Below are 23,373 nucleotides of genomic sequence, written 5' to 3' on the forward strand. Positions count from 1 at the left end.
AGACGATGAGTTGCCATGGTGACCATCAAAGGCGCCGATCAGACACGAAGGGGTAAGGGTTCCCCTTTTATCGCCGACTTTGTCACGCAGAAGCTGCCACCGCGGAACCGAAGAATACGCTCCCTTCGCGCCACGCCGCCCATTCATCCCACGACTCTGGTCCTTTCGAGTTTCACCGGAGTGAAAAGTATTTGCGGGATTGAAACGAGCAAAGTCGCGAAAAAGAAGGAAAGCGGCGCCTTGACGCCTAAGCGTAATATCGAAGTCGCCGATACATTCATATTTTCGATTTTTAATTTGCAATAAGGAAAATATTTAAGATGGAAAAATATTTAATTTTTTATTAGATTTAAGCACCTTTCCCTCCTCTAAATCATTGCAAACCATAACCAAATATTTAATTTCTCCCACTCGAATAAAAAGTAATCTTCATGTCGGTTGTAAAAGTAAAACAATAGAAAACTGCACAAGACACATATGTATCGAAACTTATTCTTTTGCAACAAGTAGAGTACGGGACCATCGGGAACCGAGATTCAATTACAACTTGCCATAGAGCATCTGGATCGAATTTAATCGAGAACTCTCTCTGGTGACAAGACCTTTCTCCGCGTTTCGAGAATTTTCCGTTTAAAACGAGACGTTTTATCTATTCTTTTCTATTCAATTTCATTGAGAGTTTCGGTCAAATGTCAACAATTAAAAATACAGTGTAATCTTGATAGAGAATAATCTTCGTTTTTGCGACTATTCATGTAAAGTATACATTTTTACAGCATTAAAAATTTAACTCCATTGGATTGGCATTGTATCACGAAATACAATTAATTATTTAAATGTAGTTAATTATCACGTGCAAACGTAATTCGGGCTTTCAATTCACGAAAATCAGAAACAATCGGCATCGCGCTCCCGGATAATATATTTCCGCGCGTTCGCGAAGCTACTATTGTCACAATGAGGAAACACAAATGCTCCCAGGATCAGTTATCGCGCTACCCCGTGTATAAATCACTCAGACCGCCATCGTAAATTATATCGAGCTACGCTTCGAACCAATAAATTTGGCCATTTGCACGAGTACACCGCGCGGGTTAACTAAATAGCCGCGCGGTTGTTTACATCGTGCATCGGCGACGATGTAAATTAATAAATATACGCTATATGACGTGCCGTGCGACGTAATTTGTGGTTCACCTAACAGTTCCCCATTGCGAAAATTTCGCGACATAAAAACATAGAAATAAAAAATCTATATATATAATAAAGATACAGCTGAAAGATATAGATATAAGAATATAAAAATTTAAGATTACATAAAAGAAAGAGATCCATACTATGCTGAAATCTAAATAATAATACAACTTATATTATATTATATTATTGTGAGACTATATACATATATATTGTGACAGAAAATAAATATATATTATAAATGTTTCAGACTTTTATTGCTATTACTTTAAAAAGATCTTAATTTGAAAGTTACCTACACAAAAGTATTTAATGTTATATGTATATTAAAAAATAATAAAAGAGGAAAGAATGTTTAATAAAATTTCCGATAAAGGAAACTCAACTTCAAATTAATTAGAGAAATAATAAACTATATAATATAAAAAAAAAGGCAGAGAGAGTAATAAAAGAGGTTTCTTCAAGTATAGCAGAATTAAAGTATCTAACTGACAATGAACAATAATATAGGATTTATTCAATTTTCAACGAATAACCCGGAAAAAAACGAAACGATTCGGACGTGATCTTTACTTTCCGTTACGAACGAAAGCGAGTCGCAGTCAGCTGTGCGAGCATTTCGCGAGAGAACTTGGAAAAGAAGAGAGTTCGCAGTTGCGAAACTTCTACTGTGTTATGGTTAACCTAGTTGTGTGACGGAAGAGCGCGGGACTAGATAAAGTACACAACATAGTAGTTGGCTATAGATTACAAGTCAAGAGAGCAGTTGAAAAAGAAGCAAACAACAAATATCTTCGCGCGTGTGCCTAGAAATCAAACGATAAACCGAATAATTCGAGTCTAGAGTTGAACGAGAGATACTCATTATTAATATATCATCTTTAATTTTTTCTAATATCGATCATTAAAGAATTTGCGATAATTTTATATAAATGATATATAAAATTTCCCGAAAATATGACATATAAAAGAAAAATTATTAATTTTTATTTTTTGAATAGAAAGAACTTAATGCATTATTACATCGTATAACGCACTATAACTATAGTGCGTTATAAAATTGTAAAAGAATAAACATTACTCACGTAATTAATATAATAAATCGACTAATAACAATTAATTAAATAATTTTGAACGTATCTAAAGAATATTATTTATAAAAAAATGTCTGACATCCTTTAGCATTGATTATTCGAATGTCGATCCTCTTTTCTAGCATCGCCCATTCCTAGTCGCGCTGTTTCTCGGATGGTCGGTCAAGCTGAAATATTAATCCGCGCGTTCCTTGGAATGAAACGACGACGACAACGACGACACGGAGGAAAGCAAGGCGCGGGTGGGAGGGAGATGAGGAAGGATTGTATAGGCCTAACGCCTCGGCGCCAGCGGCTAGCGAAGGGGAGAGAGGAAAATTTATTGATCTCACCAACCCTTTGCCCTACATTCCGAACTATTTCTCGCTCGCCGCGCCGACCGCGTCTCTCGCGCTCTTCCTCGTCTAACTTTTTGTCTCCCGTATAGTTACCCGTGCCTGACCACCTATTTCTTTCTCGTTTAGGTATATGCGATCTTTCAAAATCCAGATATCTCTCTTCCAATTATTTTATTGTAAATTTGAATTGAAAAAAATTCAATGAGATTATATATATGTATGTATATATGTACATATATATTAATCGTTATGCGCAAATTTAGAATATTCAATATTATTTGTCTGCATAAATTAGAATGCAGCCTCTAGTTTAAAATTTTAATGATAAGAAATGAAAAAAAAATAACAGTAATATATGTATATTTTCTATTTTATTCTATTTTGCCTTTTCGAATATATTAAAGAGGTATATTATACTTTTGAAATTATTTTAGATAAAATTTTTTTATAGCATATGTTGTTTTTTTTATTAATAAGATACTTTAGCATTAAAAAAATTAATTTATTGCGATATTGTTTCATGATAAAGAAAAAAAAGAAATTTAAACATCTTGTTAACTATTGTCTGACCTTATCTATTTCCTTTTACTTCAGTTTCTAGCATCTATAAATAAAATGCAAAGACTCTTAAATATATTATATACTTCTTCTTTCTCTTTCATCGTTATCATTTTTGCATGTATTATCGACGCAAAAGCCTTTCTGTTCTCGCGAGCCATTATCTGTCACCAAAATATCTCTTACATCTTCCTAACATTCATAATAATCTCCATTCTTCCTACTGCTCTTTCTAGTTGCGAATATCCATCATTCTCTTTATCTATCTCGCTATTCAACGATAAACGTTCACATTGCTCGAAATACATTTCCGCTTTCTTAACTCCAGTTATAATGTACTACGTCAGTTGCAAATCAAAACACGATGTTTTATGCAGATACAATTAAAAATTACCACACCAGTAAAAAAAATCATAAAACAATGGAGTATACAGAGAATGAATTAGAAATTGCAAAGAAATTTCATTAGAGTCGATTCTTTGTCTTCAGTATTAAATATTTCATTAATTATAAGTTTTATATTAAAACAATGATAATTAAATAAAATTAACTGAAAAATAATGTTTTATTATTTGTGCTCGGTACTATTGAAGCTTACTTCAGCAGAAAATGAATATATTACATCAGCAGTAAAAATAAATATTTTCCTAACCATTCTTTTCGTTCGCTTTATATGTATTTAGGAAAAAGTCTGTAATTATTGAACTCCTGTGAACTTGGCACACCATACTTAAAAAGAATCAGTTTTTTTTAGAATTCTAGCAGTCTTTTGAATATTTTTAGAGTTCTATGTAAGTATTTTAAATAGTTCCGATGATTAAATATAAAAAAATCGAACATAAGGTTCACCGAACGACGTAAATCTCATCAGCTCGACGGGAAAGGCGTATATTTTTGAAATCGCCTTAAGACATAAATCTAACAATAAGCCTCCCTCCACCAAATCTCGGATGCAAATCGCGCAAATATTCTTTCCACTCGAAAGTGCAGGCGCTACGCATATAATATCCGCACATTCTAAGAGAGAAAGATGGAAGAAACGAAGAGTACGCGCGAGGAGCACATACGTGATTGCCGGTTCATAAATCGCGATAGTGTTGTGGCACATGTATGAAGTAAAACAATCAATCAGAGAAATACGCAGTTCTCTGAGCAAGCAAGGCGATTGTCTCGCGAGAATCCTGCGATGCGCATTAAAGTTGACGCACCGTAACGCAACGCTTTTCCGAGCATCAACACCTGCGTGCAATCCAGTGGCATCATTAAAAGCATTTTTCTTTTGCTTGATCTTCTCATGTGATTTATAGAATTGCAAGCCAGAGCAACTGATAGAATTGAATAAAGTTAATTGGCAATTTTATTTTCAATTTTTTATAGAATTGTTTTCTCTTTAATTATTATTATTGTGTAAATTTTGTTAGATATCTTTGATTAATATATTCTTATAGTTGTATATATATGTATGTACACATAATCCTAAAACAGAAAATAAAAAGCTAAGTATAATTTTTTTGTGAATATGAAAACTTTGTTATCCGTATTATCACTTTCATTATTTAATTCTTTTAGTCTAATAATCATGAATAAATCTGCATTTAATTTCTTACTATCGTACATATTAAGCTGAAAATGTAAACACTGCTTTCATAATTATCCAAAACGTTAATATATGTAATATACATATCGATATATGTAATATAATAATAGAAGCTATTAATATTAAATATAAAGTAATAAATAAAATTATATTATATAATGTACATAATAATGCAAAGTATTAATGTTAATGAATATAGTAATTAATACAATAAATATTCATGTATTGAATAATGCAAAATGTCAATACATTATGCAATTCAGATACGATCGACTGATAATAAATCAAGAATAAAGTATTGCAACAATCTTAGAATTCGACACTATCAGACATTCTTTCAAAAATATTATTCTTAGAATCTGGAAAGTTAAAGAAATCACGAATTGCCCAATATGGTCTACTTGTATCGCATATTTGCATTTAGTTCTAACGAAATACTGTAGAATCAGTGAAAATCAACGTGTCACACCGAACGTGACTCACTTTGCCCTGATACTTTCATCAACGCCTTTATAGCCACTCAGATAGGCGAAAGTGACTAGTACGCCGCGAATTTCTGCGGTGACTTAACATTAGGTCGCACTTGCATTAATACGCGCTAGCAAACAACGGATGATCGCATGATGCGAACATATGCGAGCATCGCGATTTTGGATTAAGAATATGATTAAAAGATTTATATGATCGCGTTTCTCTAAATAAATAATCGATGAAAATTTTTTTGCACCATGCATATTTTTCACTGGCCATTTATACGAAATCCACAAAAAAGCAAAAGATATTAAAGAAATTGGAGCAGTTTCCAGATAATTATACGCTTCTCAGGTATCTCAGATATTTCGATTTTTATACTTAAATAAGGACGTGCCTCTCTCCATATATGTACCGGATGGCCACTGTTAAATATCTAATATGTACACGAGAGTCTATACTTCGCAATTGAAGTTCCGCAAGAATATAGCCATTAACAGACTTTATAAAAGATTATATAAAAATCAGTTTTTTTTTTGTATTCCATAAAATTTTGCCCATTACGTGTAATTAATATGATTGACTTTAAAGCAAAAGAATTGTTCAACAATCGAAATTATTCGTGACAAAAGTTTTACTAATCGCTTTACAAACATGAATATCTTAATATAAAATTTAAAAGATCTGTTACTTTTTTTTCTATATACAATATACACGTTCACAAAATAAAACTTATCAAGAATATAAAACACGCGAATTGAATATTTCATATGCAAAATCTAATGAGTGCTTTTTGATATTGTTTATAATTAAAAATTTTTAATATTAAAATAAAAAATATAAATTATGACATGTTATTTCATTAGTAAGTGTAATTGCTGTTCAAGGAAAAAAGAGAGACACAAGTATGTATATATTTTATAAAAACTAGAACAAGTGCGCGCTACGCGCGCACTATTCTTTAATTTTATATTAAATAAAATATTTTTAAAAAAATTATATAAAACTTGTTTGACTTCGATTAATATTTTTTGACAAAAATCAGCTGATTAAAGCATTATTGATTTCTATCAAAAAATATTAATCGAGGTTAAAGTGTGATAACATTATTTACAACATATTACTATTTTAATTTTTATAACATATTTTAAAATCATTTAAAACATTTTATTTTATTTTATTTTGAACAAACTGATTGATTTTTTCAGTAAATATATTCAGTATATACATATATTGAACATTCATTAAGATTTATCGCTCTAATATTTAAAAATGATACGAGAAACCGCGATAATTCAGAAATCGTTATCAAAAAGCGCGCCTTGAATAAACTGACTTTCGTAAAGAACGTTAGAAACTACATTAATGAGTGCAATCGCGAGTATAGATGACTAACATGTATGAAAGAAAAAGTTTGTCGAAGGATATATTTTTTGCCTCAGTTTTTATCTGCGTATCGAGTTTCGGACGCGCGTTTCGAGTTTCCGAGCCGTGCTCATTCGAGCGTGAAAGAATTGGAGATAACGCGAGAAGGACGCAACGAGGAAAAGGACGAGAGATGTTTCGCGAGTCAATAAATCTCTCTCTTCTTTCTCATTTTGACAGAAATCAGCTGATTAAAGCGTTAATTTGCCAATTAAATTTAAAATAAAAATATGTTATAAGAATTAAAATAATAATGTTATAAATAATATGTTATAATACTTTAAACTCGAATAATATTTTTTGACAGTTATCAACTGATTTCTGTCAAAAAATATTATTCGAGTTTAAAGTATTATAACATATTATTTATAACATTATTATTTTAATTCTTATAACATTTTTATTTTAAAATTTAATTGGCAAATTAACGCTTTAGTTAGCTAATTTCTGTCAATAAATATTAAAATAGCGTTAATTTGCTAATTACATTTTGAAATAATAATATGTCAAAAAAGTAAAATATTAATATGTTGTGTGTATAATACCTTATCCGCGATTAATATTTTTTGACAGAAATCAGCTGATTAAAGCGTTAATTTGCTAATTAAATTTTAAAATAATTGTTTTAAAAATTAAAATAGTAATATGTTTTAAATAATATGTTATAATTCTTTTAACACGATTAATATATTTGACAGATATTAGCTGATTTCTGTTAAAAAATATTAATCGAGTTTAAAGTATTATATTATTTACATTATTTTAATTTCTATAACATATTTTTATTTAAAAATTTAATTGGTAAATTAATGCTTAATTAGCTGATTTCTGCCAAAAAATATTAATCAAGTTTAAATCAACTTTATATTATTTTTAAAAATATAATTCTTTTTAATACAAAACCGAAGAATCGCGCGCTTGGGTTGTTCTAGTCTTTTTCTGAAAAAGGCATGTTAAGTCGATTCTCGCAAGTATTGTTGCCTTTTTTCTGCGATGCTGGTTAACTGTCTCGATACGCATTGTGCGTTATATTCGTAGCATCGAGAGGCTGTCATCGCGAGGGTTAGCAGTTTGACAGTTAGTCCAAAAGAAAATAATATGTTTTAAATGTTATATGTTATACTTTAAACTTGATTAATATTTTTAATAGTTATCAACTGATAACTGTCAAAAATATTAATCAAGTTTAAAGTATTATAACATATTTAAAACATATTATTATTTCATTTAATTTTATTTTGAACTGTCAAACTGCTAACCTTCGCAATAACAGCCTCTCGATGCTACGAATATAACGCACAACGCGTATCGAGACAGTTAATCAACATCACGGAAAAGAGGCAACAATACTTCGAAACTTTCGAGAATCGATTTAATATGCCCTTTGTTAAAAAGGGATTTCAAAATGCGCGCGATATTCGTTTGTTTAATGGAAGAAAAATATATAACTTTTTTATCTTCGCATAACTTAACTATTTTGTATAATTAACTTTATAAAAAAAATGAGGTGTTTTTCCATTTATCTATTATTACTACTGTTATTACATATAATATCTTTTATATTATATATTATATTAAATTATACAAAAATTATACAAAAATATGTCAAGCCACGCAGGAATGTAATAAAAGAGATCTAAAAATATAAGACTTCCCCATCTGCATCGGTCGAAACCGCACGGTATGCAACTGAATACAGATACACCGAATTTTCGTGGTTCTTAACGGGCATGCGTGTACACGGAAGTCGGAGAATCATCGGCACGCTCGGTGCACCCGTCAAGGCCATTGACCCCGATACACGGTGTGACATAATACGGAGCACTGTACACGTGGACGAGCACAGATACCGTACGCCGCACGCACACACATACATATACATACACATATGCGCGAGCGTCCTTTCGTACGTGACCACGTGCACATGACACGTATACGTAAACGGAATCAAAACGCGTTTTCTCGATTCGGGGTGCAACCCCAAACAGTACGCCTTCGTATCCGACCACTTCACCTATCCGAAGTGTATGTGCATGCGGCGCACTGACGTTTTCAAAGAAATAACCGCACACGTTATATATAAAAAAGAAATCTCTCAGACCGATAAGAACTCTTGTTATCAGAAGAGTATGGGCGATAATGAGATAATCCGCGTATTCTTTAAAGAAGTAAGCCAGAAAGTAAGACACGGGTTACAGAATAATGTACAGGGGGAAAGAAGATCAGAGAGAGAGAGAGAAATATAAGTCATCGCGATGTCTACTTTAGAAGTACGCGTCTTTGATGCAAACGTGAAAGTGATTTTATCGTCTCGCGCGATCTACTCGAATAATTTTAAATTTAGCGATGACTGCGACTTTTCATTGTGTTAGGTGCTAAGTGAATGCGCGCTCGCTGCGTCACGCGAATTCATACGTCTGTTTGTCTGCTGTCAATGAGCATATTTTGAAGAGCATGCGAAATGTCCAAAGGAAGCATCATATCAGCATTAAAAGTGCAAAGTTATATATTATAGAATATACACGTTAGAAAATTGCAGCAAAATAAGCTAAGTAAATTCTTCGCGCGCGCGAAAGAACAGATATACAAATAATATAATTTATATTTTCGATAAATTGCTCCCTTTCGATCACATCGAAAATATGCATATCTACAGTTACAAAAATTTTAATCGTACAGAATTAAATTGAAGAAAGTAAATATGTTAGCTAAATAATCACGCGGACAATAATTTAATTTACGAGAATTACTTAATATATATATGTGTCTTATTATGTTAAAAATCAGATTATTCAATGTTCATTATTCAAGTTCTCAATTTCAAATCTGATCAAAAATTTGCCATCATCGTGAAAATCTATGTATATTAAATTCTACAAATATTTTTCGCTAAACACTTCAAGCATGAAAATCCTAAACACGAGAATTAAAATAAACGTGTATTTTCTCAGAAACACGATGTTACAGTTATGTTATTATGTTTCGCATTCGTGCGAATTTGAAAATTTACACATTGTTGTTAAGTAATCACGAAACATATATTTCTCTCCATGTCATATGTAAATATTATCTATATCTGTATAATTTACCACGTCAAAAATTTCATATACCTCGCATTTATAATATTTTGTAATTATTTTGCATGGTAGTTAAAATCTCTCAAACCTGGCACGGCGATATCGAGAAAACACAACGAAGTTCAGTCAGACAGAAATGCAGTCAATAATTTCCAACGCATGATTCGTGCACGCGAAATGATCACTCAAAAAGCCCCTCATTCAATATCTCGCAGATGAGATACTTGCGTAGATGCAAAGATATTGCTGAAATTGCACGTTGTATTTTTCTTATGCGTGGCTGAACACCGATGCAATTGGCGATCGGAGATAGATCGGTGATCTCCACAGAAGTAAATTGATAAATCGTGAGGAGGGAGAGGAAGAGAAAGAGAGGACGAGGATATCACAAAACAACAGAATCCCCAACTTCGAAGACGCATCCACGTCGAAAATTCGCGAAAAATGCATCGTCGCTGATAATGACAGCCCAGGAAAAATAGCAAAAGCCAACAATGGAAGATAAATTACACGGCGTTCAGATCGAAGCTTAGAGCGTTCACGATCCGCGGTAGCTAACGACAAGCGATAACATTCGCAGATGATGCACTCTCTCAATGCAAAGTTTACGGAAGTTGCAGCGATGTTTTCAAGCGAAAAGAAAAAGGCGACCGTTGCCGTTGCCTAGTTACGTGAAATTTATATTCGCGTCGCGATAAAATTACAAACCGCACCCGGAAGACATATTTCAAAAAGCGTCAGTGTTCTTCCACCCCTTTCTGTTCGTGTTGTCTTCTCGAATTTTTCGAAAAATAACGTCGGATTTCATGCAAGAAATATGTACAGATGAGCGTTGACGTGTTGTTTTTTTCCATTTTATTTTAAAGTCTCCGAACGCGTCCACAAGGTCGACTAACTGTATCCCGAATACCTGTCGTATACCTTAAGTCGTTCGTACATCGAACGCGAATACATACACCGACATTTCTTGTCCCTAGCGTTATTACCGGTACGATTACTGACTGAATAAGATCAGACTCTATTAATCTACCAGCAAAAAAATTTCTCGCATGGATATATTCAAGAAAATTCTCGCACGCAAACTCCTGAGAATAAATGTTATTACTTTTCATAATTTGCAATAGTAATAAAAAATAATTCAATTGACAAAATATTTAATAATGTGACTACCATCTTTGATAAAATTTTAAACTATTGTTTTATTATATGTCATTTTCATTTTCTCTTCAAATATGTAAATTATTATTTGTCGTCCATCAAACGTCCATCAAATGTTATATCAAAATATAATGTCATGTCTATAATAATTTGTCTTTATATACTAAATATTATTACTATATTATCCCAAAGAGAGGGATTTTTTAAATATGTATCTAATATATTTATTCGTTAATTCATCTTCCATTATTACTAAACTATATTTTCCATATTCTCCGTAAAATAAAAAAAAGCCTGCTGTCATTATCTAATGCAAGTATAATTAATCGTGTAGCTCTCGATGTAAAATGCTTTTACAACTATATAAGCAGTACGTATACTTGGTGTCCCGAAAACCTCGTTTGAGCATACGCGCACCCGATCACGCGGCAAAGATTGCAATGCCGTTCATCGGTGACCTCGTAACGCCGATATGAGCACCGACTACGTCACGTCATCGGGTCGTCAGCCCAAGGACGTTGAATTCACGAAACAGATGCGGTGAGCAAGAGAGGAAAGGTGCGGAAGTCGTGCCGCGAATGACAAGAACTCACAAAGTCAACCATACAGAGTATCTCTCTTTCTCTCTGACTCTCCCTCTCTCTCTCTTTACCTTCATATTTGCATCTTAAATTTGATACGTCATTCGCAAAAGAATGCTATTTATATTTCACGGTCGATTAGATTTACTGTCTTTATTTTTGCCTCGCTGATCTATTTGCAGAAGACATAGAACAAATATTGGCTAATCGACATCCATACACAATTGCTGCGATCGCGCGGACTACTTAATTATATTATCGCGGAAAAATAACAATGCACTGGCGTCCCGTAGTACTTTTGTTTACGAATGGAAATATGATTTGCACGAAGCATCGCGTTTGAGATATACGTGTACACAATTTTCGTTACAAAAAAAGATAACTTATATATTTAAATTATATATACATATTTTTTATATATACTATATTTTATATTTTTAGTCTCTTGTTACAGACAAAAGGCAAACTGATGAAATTTTTCCCAAATTTGTATTAGTACTTAAATTGTTATATTATAAAAATAAGATTATCCACACATAATTACGTGTTTGTTATAATTTAAAGTTGATTCTCGAACGTTAAATGAACTTTTTATTCGCGTAAATATTAAATAAACGAACGATCAAAATATTTTTAGATTAATTGAACGATTGGAAGATTGTTTGCTCTAAATTATTCACGGAATCACACTCTATGCATCCTATGCACTTTGCATTGCACGGTACGCAGTTACTGTATTATTGTTGAGCAAAGTGTGACGTATACATGTGTACGTATCCCAGACGTGTTTCGTGCCTGCGGCGAGCACGTGTGAGGAGAGAGGGAGGGAAGGAGGGAGGGGGCCAACGCGAGGTACAATGCGCGAAAAATAACGCGGCACTTAAGCGCTCGAACGTCACGGCAACGTTAAGTGATGTCTCTAATGGACCACGACGTTCGAGAAGAGAAAGAGACAGGGAGAACACCTATCGTGTTCCCGGCACTAATAGCACGACCTATATGCGAAGGAGCGCTTCCTTCGAGCGCGAGCAAAGGTTATGTGAAAGAACGAACATCGGACTCGATGCGAGTGAACAGGACGCCGGTGTAGATGTAAAGATACACATGGATGTCTATGTTGATATTTAAACATTTAGCAGGTAGTTGTCTTACTCTTTCGATTGCAAAAATTATTCATCAGAAACACGGATTTGTACACAGAGAGAATTTTCTCTTAGAATTTACCCAGAAAATCATGGTAATCGCGGGACAATATGATATGGAAAGAATTTTATGAGAATTTCTCTGATTAATATTTATCACAATAAAAATAATATCTATTACAATAAAATATGAATTATATTTAAATAGTTTTACTATGCAGTTTAGTAAAATTAATCAAACATGTTTTATATTTTATTGTGGTAGATATTATTATTTTTATTGTGATAAATATTAATCAGAGAAATTCTCATAAAATTCTTTCCATACCATATTGTCCCACGATTACCATGATTTTCTGGGTAAATTCTAACAATAAGAGAAAATTCTCTCAGTGCATGATTGTTCAGATGATTAAGATTCTTAAACAGATGACAGAATTTGAAGAGGTATCAAAATTAAAAACATTAGAGCTGTAAATGGTACCTTAAATTAGATCATAAACCTTAAATTAATTAATTAATCAATTGCGTTAATCGAATATCTATGTACATATTTGACTTGTTCTCCTCGTACACTTCAACACCGCGGTATTTGTCAATCATCACCTTTATTCTCGATATAATGAATAAAAATCAATAACGTGGAATGTACAATGAGAAGAACTATTATGAGAATTGAAGAAGAGGCACGTAACAAAAAAATACTTAAGAGCATTCGACCCGAATTTTAAAAACATCCTTGATTGCACATTCTAGATTGATACGGAGGTTTACAATCTCGCGAACGCTTTGCGGCTTTCGCTATTTTCAGAAGTCACGCATCTACGCAATTCGTGAGATCTCTGTCTTAACGACGTCGACAACACAGAAGGCGCATAAAATACGAGGGCAAAGAGGTCGACAAGATAAGTTAAGCAACGAGCGATAAGTTATCGTTATCGTAGCAGGTCGGCGCGATATTTGGCACGCTTTCAGAGAGATTGAGAGACAAATGAAATCGAGAGGGTCGGCGACGTAAGATTTTGTGTGAGTTTTCACAGTATATATATAAACTAATACGAGGTGTATTAATTCGATATTAAAAAAAGTCAAATAAGTAGCAAAACATAAACGATAATGATCTTATTCTAAAATGCGCGCGTTTTTCTTCGTTATCTACACAATCTAAATTTTGTTAAAAATAAATTTACTGCGTCAAATAGATGGTAACAGAAAATAATTTCTCGCCGTATATATAAATGTACTCGAAAATATAATTACATCTATAAGAATAAATTGTTCAAAAAATTTAGCGCGCAAAATATAAATTTATAGCATATGATATATATAAAATAGAATGTAATCGATATTACTCTCGGTATTACTTGATTATAAAAAATATACAAATTCCTATTTAAATAATTGATTTTTGTAAATTAGCATATAAAGCTTTGATAATTTTACAAATAAAAAAATATGCTTATACTATATTGAAATATATTGAACGCATTTAGAGATACGTGTTTTGTATTTTAAATATGCGTAATTAAATGCATGCCGATAAAATCCGTGCCATTAATTATGATAATTATTATGATAATTGTAGAATCTGCGTTTTAAACACACATCTGTTTTCATTCAAGCACGATCGCAAATTGCATCTCTTATGTGCAAAAGTCATTGTGCTTTCGGCAAAAAAGAGCTTTACATGTTAAATCGATGCGAGAATATGCTTAATCCTGTCGTCTTTGAAAAAAACGTGTACTAAGATAAGCCAGGCGATATGAAAAATCCGTATGATTTATTAATGACTTCATCTCAATTTGAATGTACTTTGCATAATATATGGCGCAGATTTGTAAGACAGTACATGTGTTGATATTGATATAGAAGACTATCCGAAAGAGTATGAAAGGATAAATAAATTTATAGATTTTGTTAAATGCTACGAGCACATATTACAGTATACTATATATACGTGCTATTCAATTTTAATAAAACGACAATGGCATATACGTTTCTTCCTATTAATGCGCGCATAACGTATGTATAGGCTCGCATAATGTATAGATTGTATAGACTTGCATACTTGATTCTAGAGCCACGCTCGTGCGACGTTAAAGGTTTCAAAAGCCTCGCAAAACGAAATGTCAACGATAGTATCGTAGACTCTTCATATTATTCGAGAGAAACAAAGAGAGAGAGAGAGAGAGTGCAATTGATAAAAAATTTAAAATATAAAAATTCCTTTCTAAAAACGTTTTTTGTTTCAATAGTTTAGTGACGAAAAATCGACATTACTCTTTTCTACTTCTTTCTACTTTACTTTCACTACTTCGAGATTGAGCAATTATTTTTATAAAGATATTATAAAGAAGAGCAACACTCTTACGATTTAATAAAAGATTTGAGTTATCAACCATAAAGAAATACTGATATATATTCGAGATAAAATCGGTAACAAAATAAAAAAAGTAAAAATATTTGTGTTATTCAAAACAAAGATGCATACATCATTTTATCGTTAACGATAAAAAGATAATAACAAAATTTCGAATAATCTATTCAATGAAATTCAGTTGTTGTTAATAATAAACTTCATCTGCAAATTATACATAATTAATATATTATAATATTAATATATAGTAATTATATCTAATTAATATATATATATATATAATTATAGTTCTTCATTAGAAAAAGAAGAATCTCTGATCTGCGAATGATAGATATATAAAAAAATAGATAGATATATCAGAAAATAACGATCACAGATTTATTTCTTAGAAAAATTATCGCAAATGTTCCAAATTATCACGAACTAGAACATTTGACGATTTCGTCTTTTACGGTAGGTAAAATGTGGATCTTTCTATAACTATAAGATAAATATTTTCTAGATTGCTAACATATTCTAAAATTATACAAAAACTTCATATAGTTCAAGCAGACTTCGATTTCAATAAATTATGTTATACAAATATCGAAGAAATTACGCGCATTTTTCAGCGGAATAAAATATAAATCAAATTTGACTGTAAAATGCTTCAAATCATTAAACAAATTTTTTAAACAATTTATTTTTAATTAATTATTAATTACCTAAACATTACTTTAAAAAACTAATTATTAAATAAAAATATTGCTATCTCTTAAATTTGATTGAGGTTTGAAACATTTTTAGAGAGTATTCTTAGAAATTTGATCTTGTACATAACTCTTTTATATAAAACCATTTTGTTTTATTTTTAAATTTTCAGTATATATTTAAATATTGTATTATGTTTTTGCGAATTTTTCGGGGCCAAATAGAAATTATTTTGTTTCTAGAGTGTGAGACATTTCATAATAACACAATATTTGTATATTTTAATATATAACACAGAAATAATCGCCAGAAAGTTTTAATCGTGTTCATCAATATGTAAATGTACACGAACAAAAAAATATTTAACACTTTTATTTGCTTGTCATATATTTTTTAGTCTTTTTTTTTTTCAAGGAAATTATGTATTTCAGTGTTTTAATGAAAAAGTTAACATATATTTTCTTAAATCCTTTTTTATATAAAGTTAACATATAATTTCTTAACTCCTTTTTCGGAATTGCGTTCTAATTAATTTCTGGCGATTAATCTACATATACAGTATACAGATAATGTTATACATATATGTGTACATGCAATACACTCACCGATACGGTGCGGAGCTCTATAATACAAAGCGTTGATCTATAACATATAAAAAATACAAATTATATGTATATACAAAATAAAAATTTAAACAAATTTATATAAATTATATATTTATTTATATTTTTATCTAATTTATTTATATGTTTATATAATATTATATCAATTTCTTTTAATTATAATCTGCTTACCACATGGTTGCTCTGCCGTTGCCCGATGCCACCCCGGGCCTCCTCCTCGTAGAAGCTTCGAAACACTTGCACTCGCGTTACTTTTTTTCGTTCGCGACGAGCGGCGACGCCCGGATTTTAGATATTACATTTTCGACGCGTTTCGGTAAAACGCGAGAATCGCGAGAGCTTATTCGCGCGCGAATAAAACCGATGCTCTGTTTTCGCGTCGCCGCTTTTTTCAAGTCCCTCTTATCGGAAGGCCTCATCGAACGACGATGATGCGGCGACTCCCCCGCGACGCACCCAGGAGTCGCCGATATTTCACAATTCAACGTAGAAATCGACGTGGAAATCACGGATCGAGAACGCCGAAAAACTCCGGAAAATCAAGTGGAAAACGCAGCAGGTAATTCGATCCACCCGTGTACACGTAATGGCGTCGTTGGCGTAACGGACTCGCCCGTGCGATCGCGATCACGATGTCGGTAGACGATTTCGGTACGCGAGGCGATCAGATTTATACGATAATTAAGCACGTACAAACACTAAACTCACACTCGTACTGTCGCGGACCGGTAATGAGCGCGCAAACGTTGAGCACGAACCGAAAATGCATCCAACAACACCAGTACTGACTGCAACCTGCTACTGCCAGTAACGGAACGCGCAACACGTCACAAGATCGCCAAGTTCACAGTGGTGGGGATTGCCCGGGCCGCTGCGCCGAGCTCCGAGCCGCCGAGCCGAGCCGAGTCGAGCCGAGTCGAGCCGAGCCGAACCACTACCTACGACTTTGCAACCTTGGCGTTCCCGTAACTGGCACAAGTCTGTCTGTTAGATTAATTTTCGATTGTTCGTGATCAACGTTTGCACAATCATCGCCGGCCCGCGACAATACGAGTGCGAGTTTAGTGTTTTTACGTGCTTAATTATCGTTTAAATCCGATCGCGTCGCGAAATCGTGTAACCGACATCACACATCGCACGGACGTGTAATTTTGCGATGCGATCGGATTTATACGATAATTAAGCACGCAAAAACGCTAAACTCGCACTCGTACTGTCGCAGACCGGCGATGAGCGTGCAACGTCGATCGTGAACAACCGGAAATACACCTAAAAACAGCAGTACTGGTGCAAGACTGGCACTGCCAGTTACGGGACGCGAAGTACACCAAGTACGCCAAGTTTGCACTCGAAATGGCGGCGGTCGCGGCGTACGTGCGAGCTCGGCTCAGCGCCCCCCCCCCCCCCTATCACTGTGAACTTGGCGATCTTGTCGTGACGTGTTGTGCGTTCCGTTACTGGCAGTTGCAGGTTGCAGTCGTATACTGGTGTTGCTAGATGCATTTTCGGTTCGTGCTCAACGTTTGCGCGCTCATTACCGGTCCGCGACAGTACGAGTGTGAGTTTAGTGTTTGTACGTGCTTAATTATCGTATAAATCTGATCGCCTCGCGTACCGAAATCGTCTACCGACATCGTGATCGCGATCGCACGGGCGAGTCCGTTACGCCAACGACGCCATTACATGTACACGGGCGGATCGAATTACCTGCTGCGTTTTCGACTCGAATTTCCCGAGTTTTTCGGCGTTCTCGATCCGTGATTTCCACGTCGATTTCCACGTTGAATTGTGAAATATAGTGCTCATTTCTTGGAATATCGGCGACTCCTGGGTGCGTCGCGGGGGAGTCGCCGCATCATCGTCGTTCGATGAGGCCTTCCGATAAGAGGGACTTGAAAAAAGCGGCGACGCGAAAACAGAGCATCGGTTCTATTAGTGCGCGAATAAGCTCTCGCGATTCTCGCGTTTTATCGAAACGCGTCGAAAATGTGATATCTAAAATTCGAGCGTCGCCGCGCGTCGCGAACGAAAAAAAAATAACGCGAGTGCAAGTGTTCGAAGCTTCTACGAGGAGGAGGCCCAGGGTGACATCGGGCAACGGCGCAGTAACCTTGTGGTAAGCAAATTATAATTAAAAGAAATTTATATAATATATAAATATATAAATAAATTAGATAAAAATATAAATAAATATATAATTTATATAAATTTGTTTAAATTTTTATTTTGTATATGCATATAATTTGTGTTTTTTATATGTTATAGATCAACGCTTTGTATTATAGAGCTCCGCACCGTATCGGTGAGTGTATTGCATGTATACATATATGTATGTATAACATTATCTATATACTGTATATGTAGATTAATCGCCAGAAATTAATTAGAACGCAATTCCGAAAAAGGAGTTAAGAAAATATATGTTAACTTTTTCATTAAAACACTGAAATACATAATTTCCTTGAAAAAAAAAGACTAAAAAATATATGACAAGCAAATAAAAGTGTTAAATATTTTTTTGTTCATGTACATTTACATGTTCATGAACACGATTAAAACTTTCTAGCGATTATTTCTGTGTTGTATATTAAAATATATACAATTATTGTGCTATTATGAAATGTCTCACTCTAGAAACAAAATAATTTCTGTTTGGCCCCGAAAAATTCGCAAAAACATAATACAATATTTAAATATATACTGAAAATTTAAAAATAAAACAAAATAATTTCGTATAAAAGTTATGTACAAGATCAAATCTCCAAGAATGCTCTCTAAGAAAGTTTCAAACCTCAATCAAATTTAAGAGATAGCAATATTTTTATTTAATAATTAGTTTTTTAAAGTAATTTTTAGGTAATTAATAATTAATTAAAAATAAATTTAAAAAAAATTGTTTTAATGATTTGAAGCATTTTACAGTCAAAGATTTCTTTTTTTTTCCGCTGAAAAATGCGCGTAATTTCTTCGATATTTTTATAACATAATTTATTGAAATCGTAGTCTGCTTGAACTAAATATGAAGTTTTTGTATAATTTTAGAATTTATTAGCAATCTAGAAAATATTTATCTTATAGTTAGTTATAGAAAGATCCACATTTTACCTACCGTAAAAGACGAAATCGTCAAATGTTCTAGTTCGTGATAATTTGGAACATTTGCGATAATTTTTCTAAGAAATAAATCCGTGATCGTAATTTTTTTATATATCTATCATTTGTAGATCAGAGATTCTTCTCTTTTTAATGAAGAACTATAATTATATATATTAATATATAATTTGCAGATGAAGTTGTTGTTATTATTATTAACAAAAACCGAATTTTATTGAACAGATTATTCGAAATTGTATTATTACTAAAACAACACAAGCACGCGCCATTCTTCGGTTTTATATTAAAAAGAATGATATTAAAAGAAAAAAATAATAAAATTTATTTAAACTCGATTAATATTTTTTGACAGAAATCAGCTGATGAAAGCTGATTAGCTAATTAACGCTTTAATCAGCATATTTCTGTCAAAAAATTTTAATCAAGTTTAAACAAAATATAAAAACATTATTTTTTATATAAAATCGAGGAATGACGCGCGCTTGTGTTCTATAGTATAATAAAAAGCAAATGTCGTACATGTTGTATGCAATTCATTCGTTTGATCCTGCGATGCGAGAAGACAGCTATGAACCGCGTTATATTTACAATAATATTCACAATAGAACATTGATCGACAGAAAGAGAAAATAGAGAAGAAACAAAAAATCCTCGATTACCTTTATTTCTATTTCTTTCTTTTCGCTTGCGCGATTTCAGAGAGAGAAATTAATTTCTGTCCTACAGTTATGCGCAGATCGAGTTCTCTTTCTCTCTCTCTCCTTCTTTTTCTTTGACAAATATCTCGAACTCTAATCATTTTTTGCAAATTTAAAAAAAAGGGAGCCAATTTCACAGAGATTTCAAATGACTTCCAGCATATTTAGTATCTAATATATATATATATATATATATATATATATATATATATATATAATTCGTAGCAATTTGAATCCTTTGTGTTAAAGCCAGTCACGTTTAAATGCAAATGTGCTAATAAAGATATCTCAGAATCTTCAAACTTGATTTTAATGACAGGTTCTTTTGTCGATTTGTGAAAACAATTCTCGATAAATTCAAGTAAACTTTACTTTTTCAAATTTTTATAATTCGAGACTTAATTGCAAAGATATTTTATGGAAAATGTTAAAAATTGCGATAAGAAAAATGTCCCATTCCATTCAAGATTTTTTTCAAAGAAAAATCTGGCTTATCGAATTCATCAAAGAATGTCATTGAAATTAAAATCAGAAAAGTTGTAAAATATTCTGCATATCTTATGAAGCAAAAGCATAGCTCTTTTCTTATGCTAATATTAAGAACTCTCTCACACGCGTCATCGAAACTGCATACAAGATTTCGAAGATATTTTCGCGAGACCACAAGTGTCACAGAGATGTTATGACAAGGCGATACCACTACATTCCGTTTTCCCAAACGCCAGTCAAAGTTTGACAATTCAAGTTTACGATAGCACCTGTCTCTATACAATGCCACGTGAGGATGAGGCGTCACGAGAAATCAACGCGACGGCGAACCCAGTCGCAACCTTGAAAAGGGTCATGTCTCGCAGACGTCGTGTCATCGGGTATTCTCTGTAGCACATCTCTCTCTCTCTCTCTCATTTTCTCTCTCTCGCAAATTCGCGTTGTCTTCGGCGCCATGCATGCCGAAGAAGATCATCGCGGTGAGCTGGCCTCGCTTGTCAGAATCTTCCAGGTACCGCGGTGCTTCCCGCGCAGAGGTGCAAAAGCGTAGAAGAACAAAAGAGGGTGGAAGAGAGACGGGGGAGGAAGCCACGGAGAGAAGAAGAGCATCGCGCTAGAACGCAGCAGGACGGGATGGTAAAACGGGCGGAGGATGGACGGTGTTTGGTTGTTTGTAGAATCTGGGTGAGTGACCTGGGTCCCCGGCCGGCGGTTGGTCGCCGGGTATGCCAGGGGAACCTGTTTTCTCGGCCGTCTCTTCCTCTCGCCCCTCTCTCACCCTCTCACCCTCTCTTCCCGATGTTCTCTTCTCGGTCTGCCTCTCACTCCGTTCCTCCCGATGAGCCGGCCGGCCCGCGTTGCTGCTCGTTCTATAAGCTCCGTTCTTCGCTCTCTCGAGAACTGAAAACGGGTCGCGAATCGTACCCGAGTGCGATTTTCACGGCATTGTTCGCACGTGTGATGGAAACGTTTGACGTTCGCGGAAAAGTTTTTCGCGAAATGGATAACGAGAGAATAGGGTAAGGAGATGCAGAGAGAAAGAGAGAAAAGACATTCCGCACCGTTAGAGGGACGCGATCATCTGGGTCGTGATGATCCGGGTGAAAGTGCTGAGCTAACGGGAACGGTTCTTCCCTCCTAGATATCGATAGAACGAGCGAAAATGGATACAGAGTACGATTTAACTCGCGGAACATGTTAGAATATCAAAGAACAATGGAGTATAGTGAAAATTTACTAGAGAGATAATATGTATGATAACGAATCAAACTTTTAACAATTGCAAAATCGAACTTGGCTAGAAATAAATCAAATAAATTTAGTTGATATTCAAATTATTTTTTTAATTAATTCTTTAGTAACTTTTATTAACAAAAATAAAAATTTGAACAGTCGAAAAGACATCTAACAGATATTTAAAAAATAAAATATATTTTAGATACTTGTATTATTTTAAATAATTATGTATTATAATTTGTCTTTGGACGTAGATTTAAATTGTATATTTTATTTAATATATATTAACGTATGTCTCTATATAAAGTCACAGATATGATATAGATTAGCATAGGAAGCTTTGCATTAAAATGTGTACTAAGGCATACTATAATATACTTTTACATATATATATTTTAATATACTAAATGCTCCGATATTCTAAAGTCTATTTTAGATGATATATAATTCATTACAAAATGCTATTTATAATTTTGTACACAGAGAGAATTTTCTCTTAAAATTTACCCTGAAAATCATGGTAATCGTGGGACAATATGGCATGGAAAGAATTTTATGAGAATTTCTCTGATTAATATTTATCACAAAAAAATAATAATATCTATCACAATAAAATATAAAACATATTTGATTAATTTTACTAAATTGCATGGTAAAATTACTCAAACATGTTTTATATTTTAACGTGTAGATATTATGTTTATTGTGATAAATATTAATCAGAGAAATTCTCATAAAATTCTTTCCATACTATATTGTCCCACGATTACCATGTGATTTTCAGGGTAAATTCTAAGAGAAAATTCTCTCCGTGTATTATACAAAAAAAAATGCGAAAAGAATTAAAATATACACATATTGTATAAAGAATATTATATCAAAATACAAAAAGATATGTTAAAATATATAATATATGCTACATAATTATATATAAATTATTTCGACTTCTACCATGAATTATAGATTGTCTGAAAAATTTAATGTAGAATAATAATGTAGAATACATTTTATTGATTTTTATGCTGTATTTAATTTCCGAATTATTATCTGAGAAATCGACCTATTATCGATCCAACGATCTACGAATTTATCAATCTATCAATCTAACAATTAAATATCTTATTATTGCCACTAAAAAAAGGCTTTAGAAAAATTTCTCATTTAATTCTAAAATAATGCACATTTTTCTCATTATTAATATGCCACAATGGAGCTTGAAATTTTCGCATTTCTCATCGCGACATCAAAGAACCTTTGCCCGAATCGATTATGTATGTCCAGCGGCAAACTCTATAGCGGTACGCGGGTCCAGACGAGCGCGTAGGTGTATAGGTGACGCACATACAGGTGTGCAATCCGTCTGCGCTGTCTACGACACGCGAAGTAACGAATGCATATACCGTGTACGCGCTTAGGGATTATGCAAGCGAGTCCGCTTTCTACGTGGGCTTAGAATCTGGGTCGGACACAAAGTCATTGTTTACAACAACCGACCATTGGATAGATAGGTT

General features: G+C 33.2%; 1 protein-coding gene across 10 annotated transcripts in view; it reads right to left on the minus strand.

Moving 5' to 3' along the window:
- The window catches only part of Kdm3 (Lysine demethylase 3), a 283,441-nt gene that overhangs the window by 249,271 nt on the left and 10,797 nt on the right, over window positions 1-23,373 (minus strand). The window contains exon 2 of one of the 10 annotated variants that reach the window (XM_083034670.1): window positions 16,308-16,344. The exons of the other annotated variants lie outside the window; for them this stretch is intronic. Within the exon in view, the coding sequence (XP_082890796.1) occupies window positions 16,308-16,344 (37 nt within the window). The remainder of the gene's footprint in view (window positions 1-16,307; window positions 16,345-23,373) is intronic. 10 annotated transcript variants of the gene reach the window in all.

This window comes from Prenolepis imparis, unplaced genomic scaffold, assembly GCF_030444845.1.
Source record: "Prenolepis imparis isolate NDT839.2.m4 unplaced genomic scaffold, iyPreImpa1.0 SCAF_1, whole genome shotgun sequence".
NCBI lineage: Eukaryota > Metazoa > Arthropoda > Insecta > Hymenoptera > Formicidae > Prenolepis > Prenolepis imparis.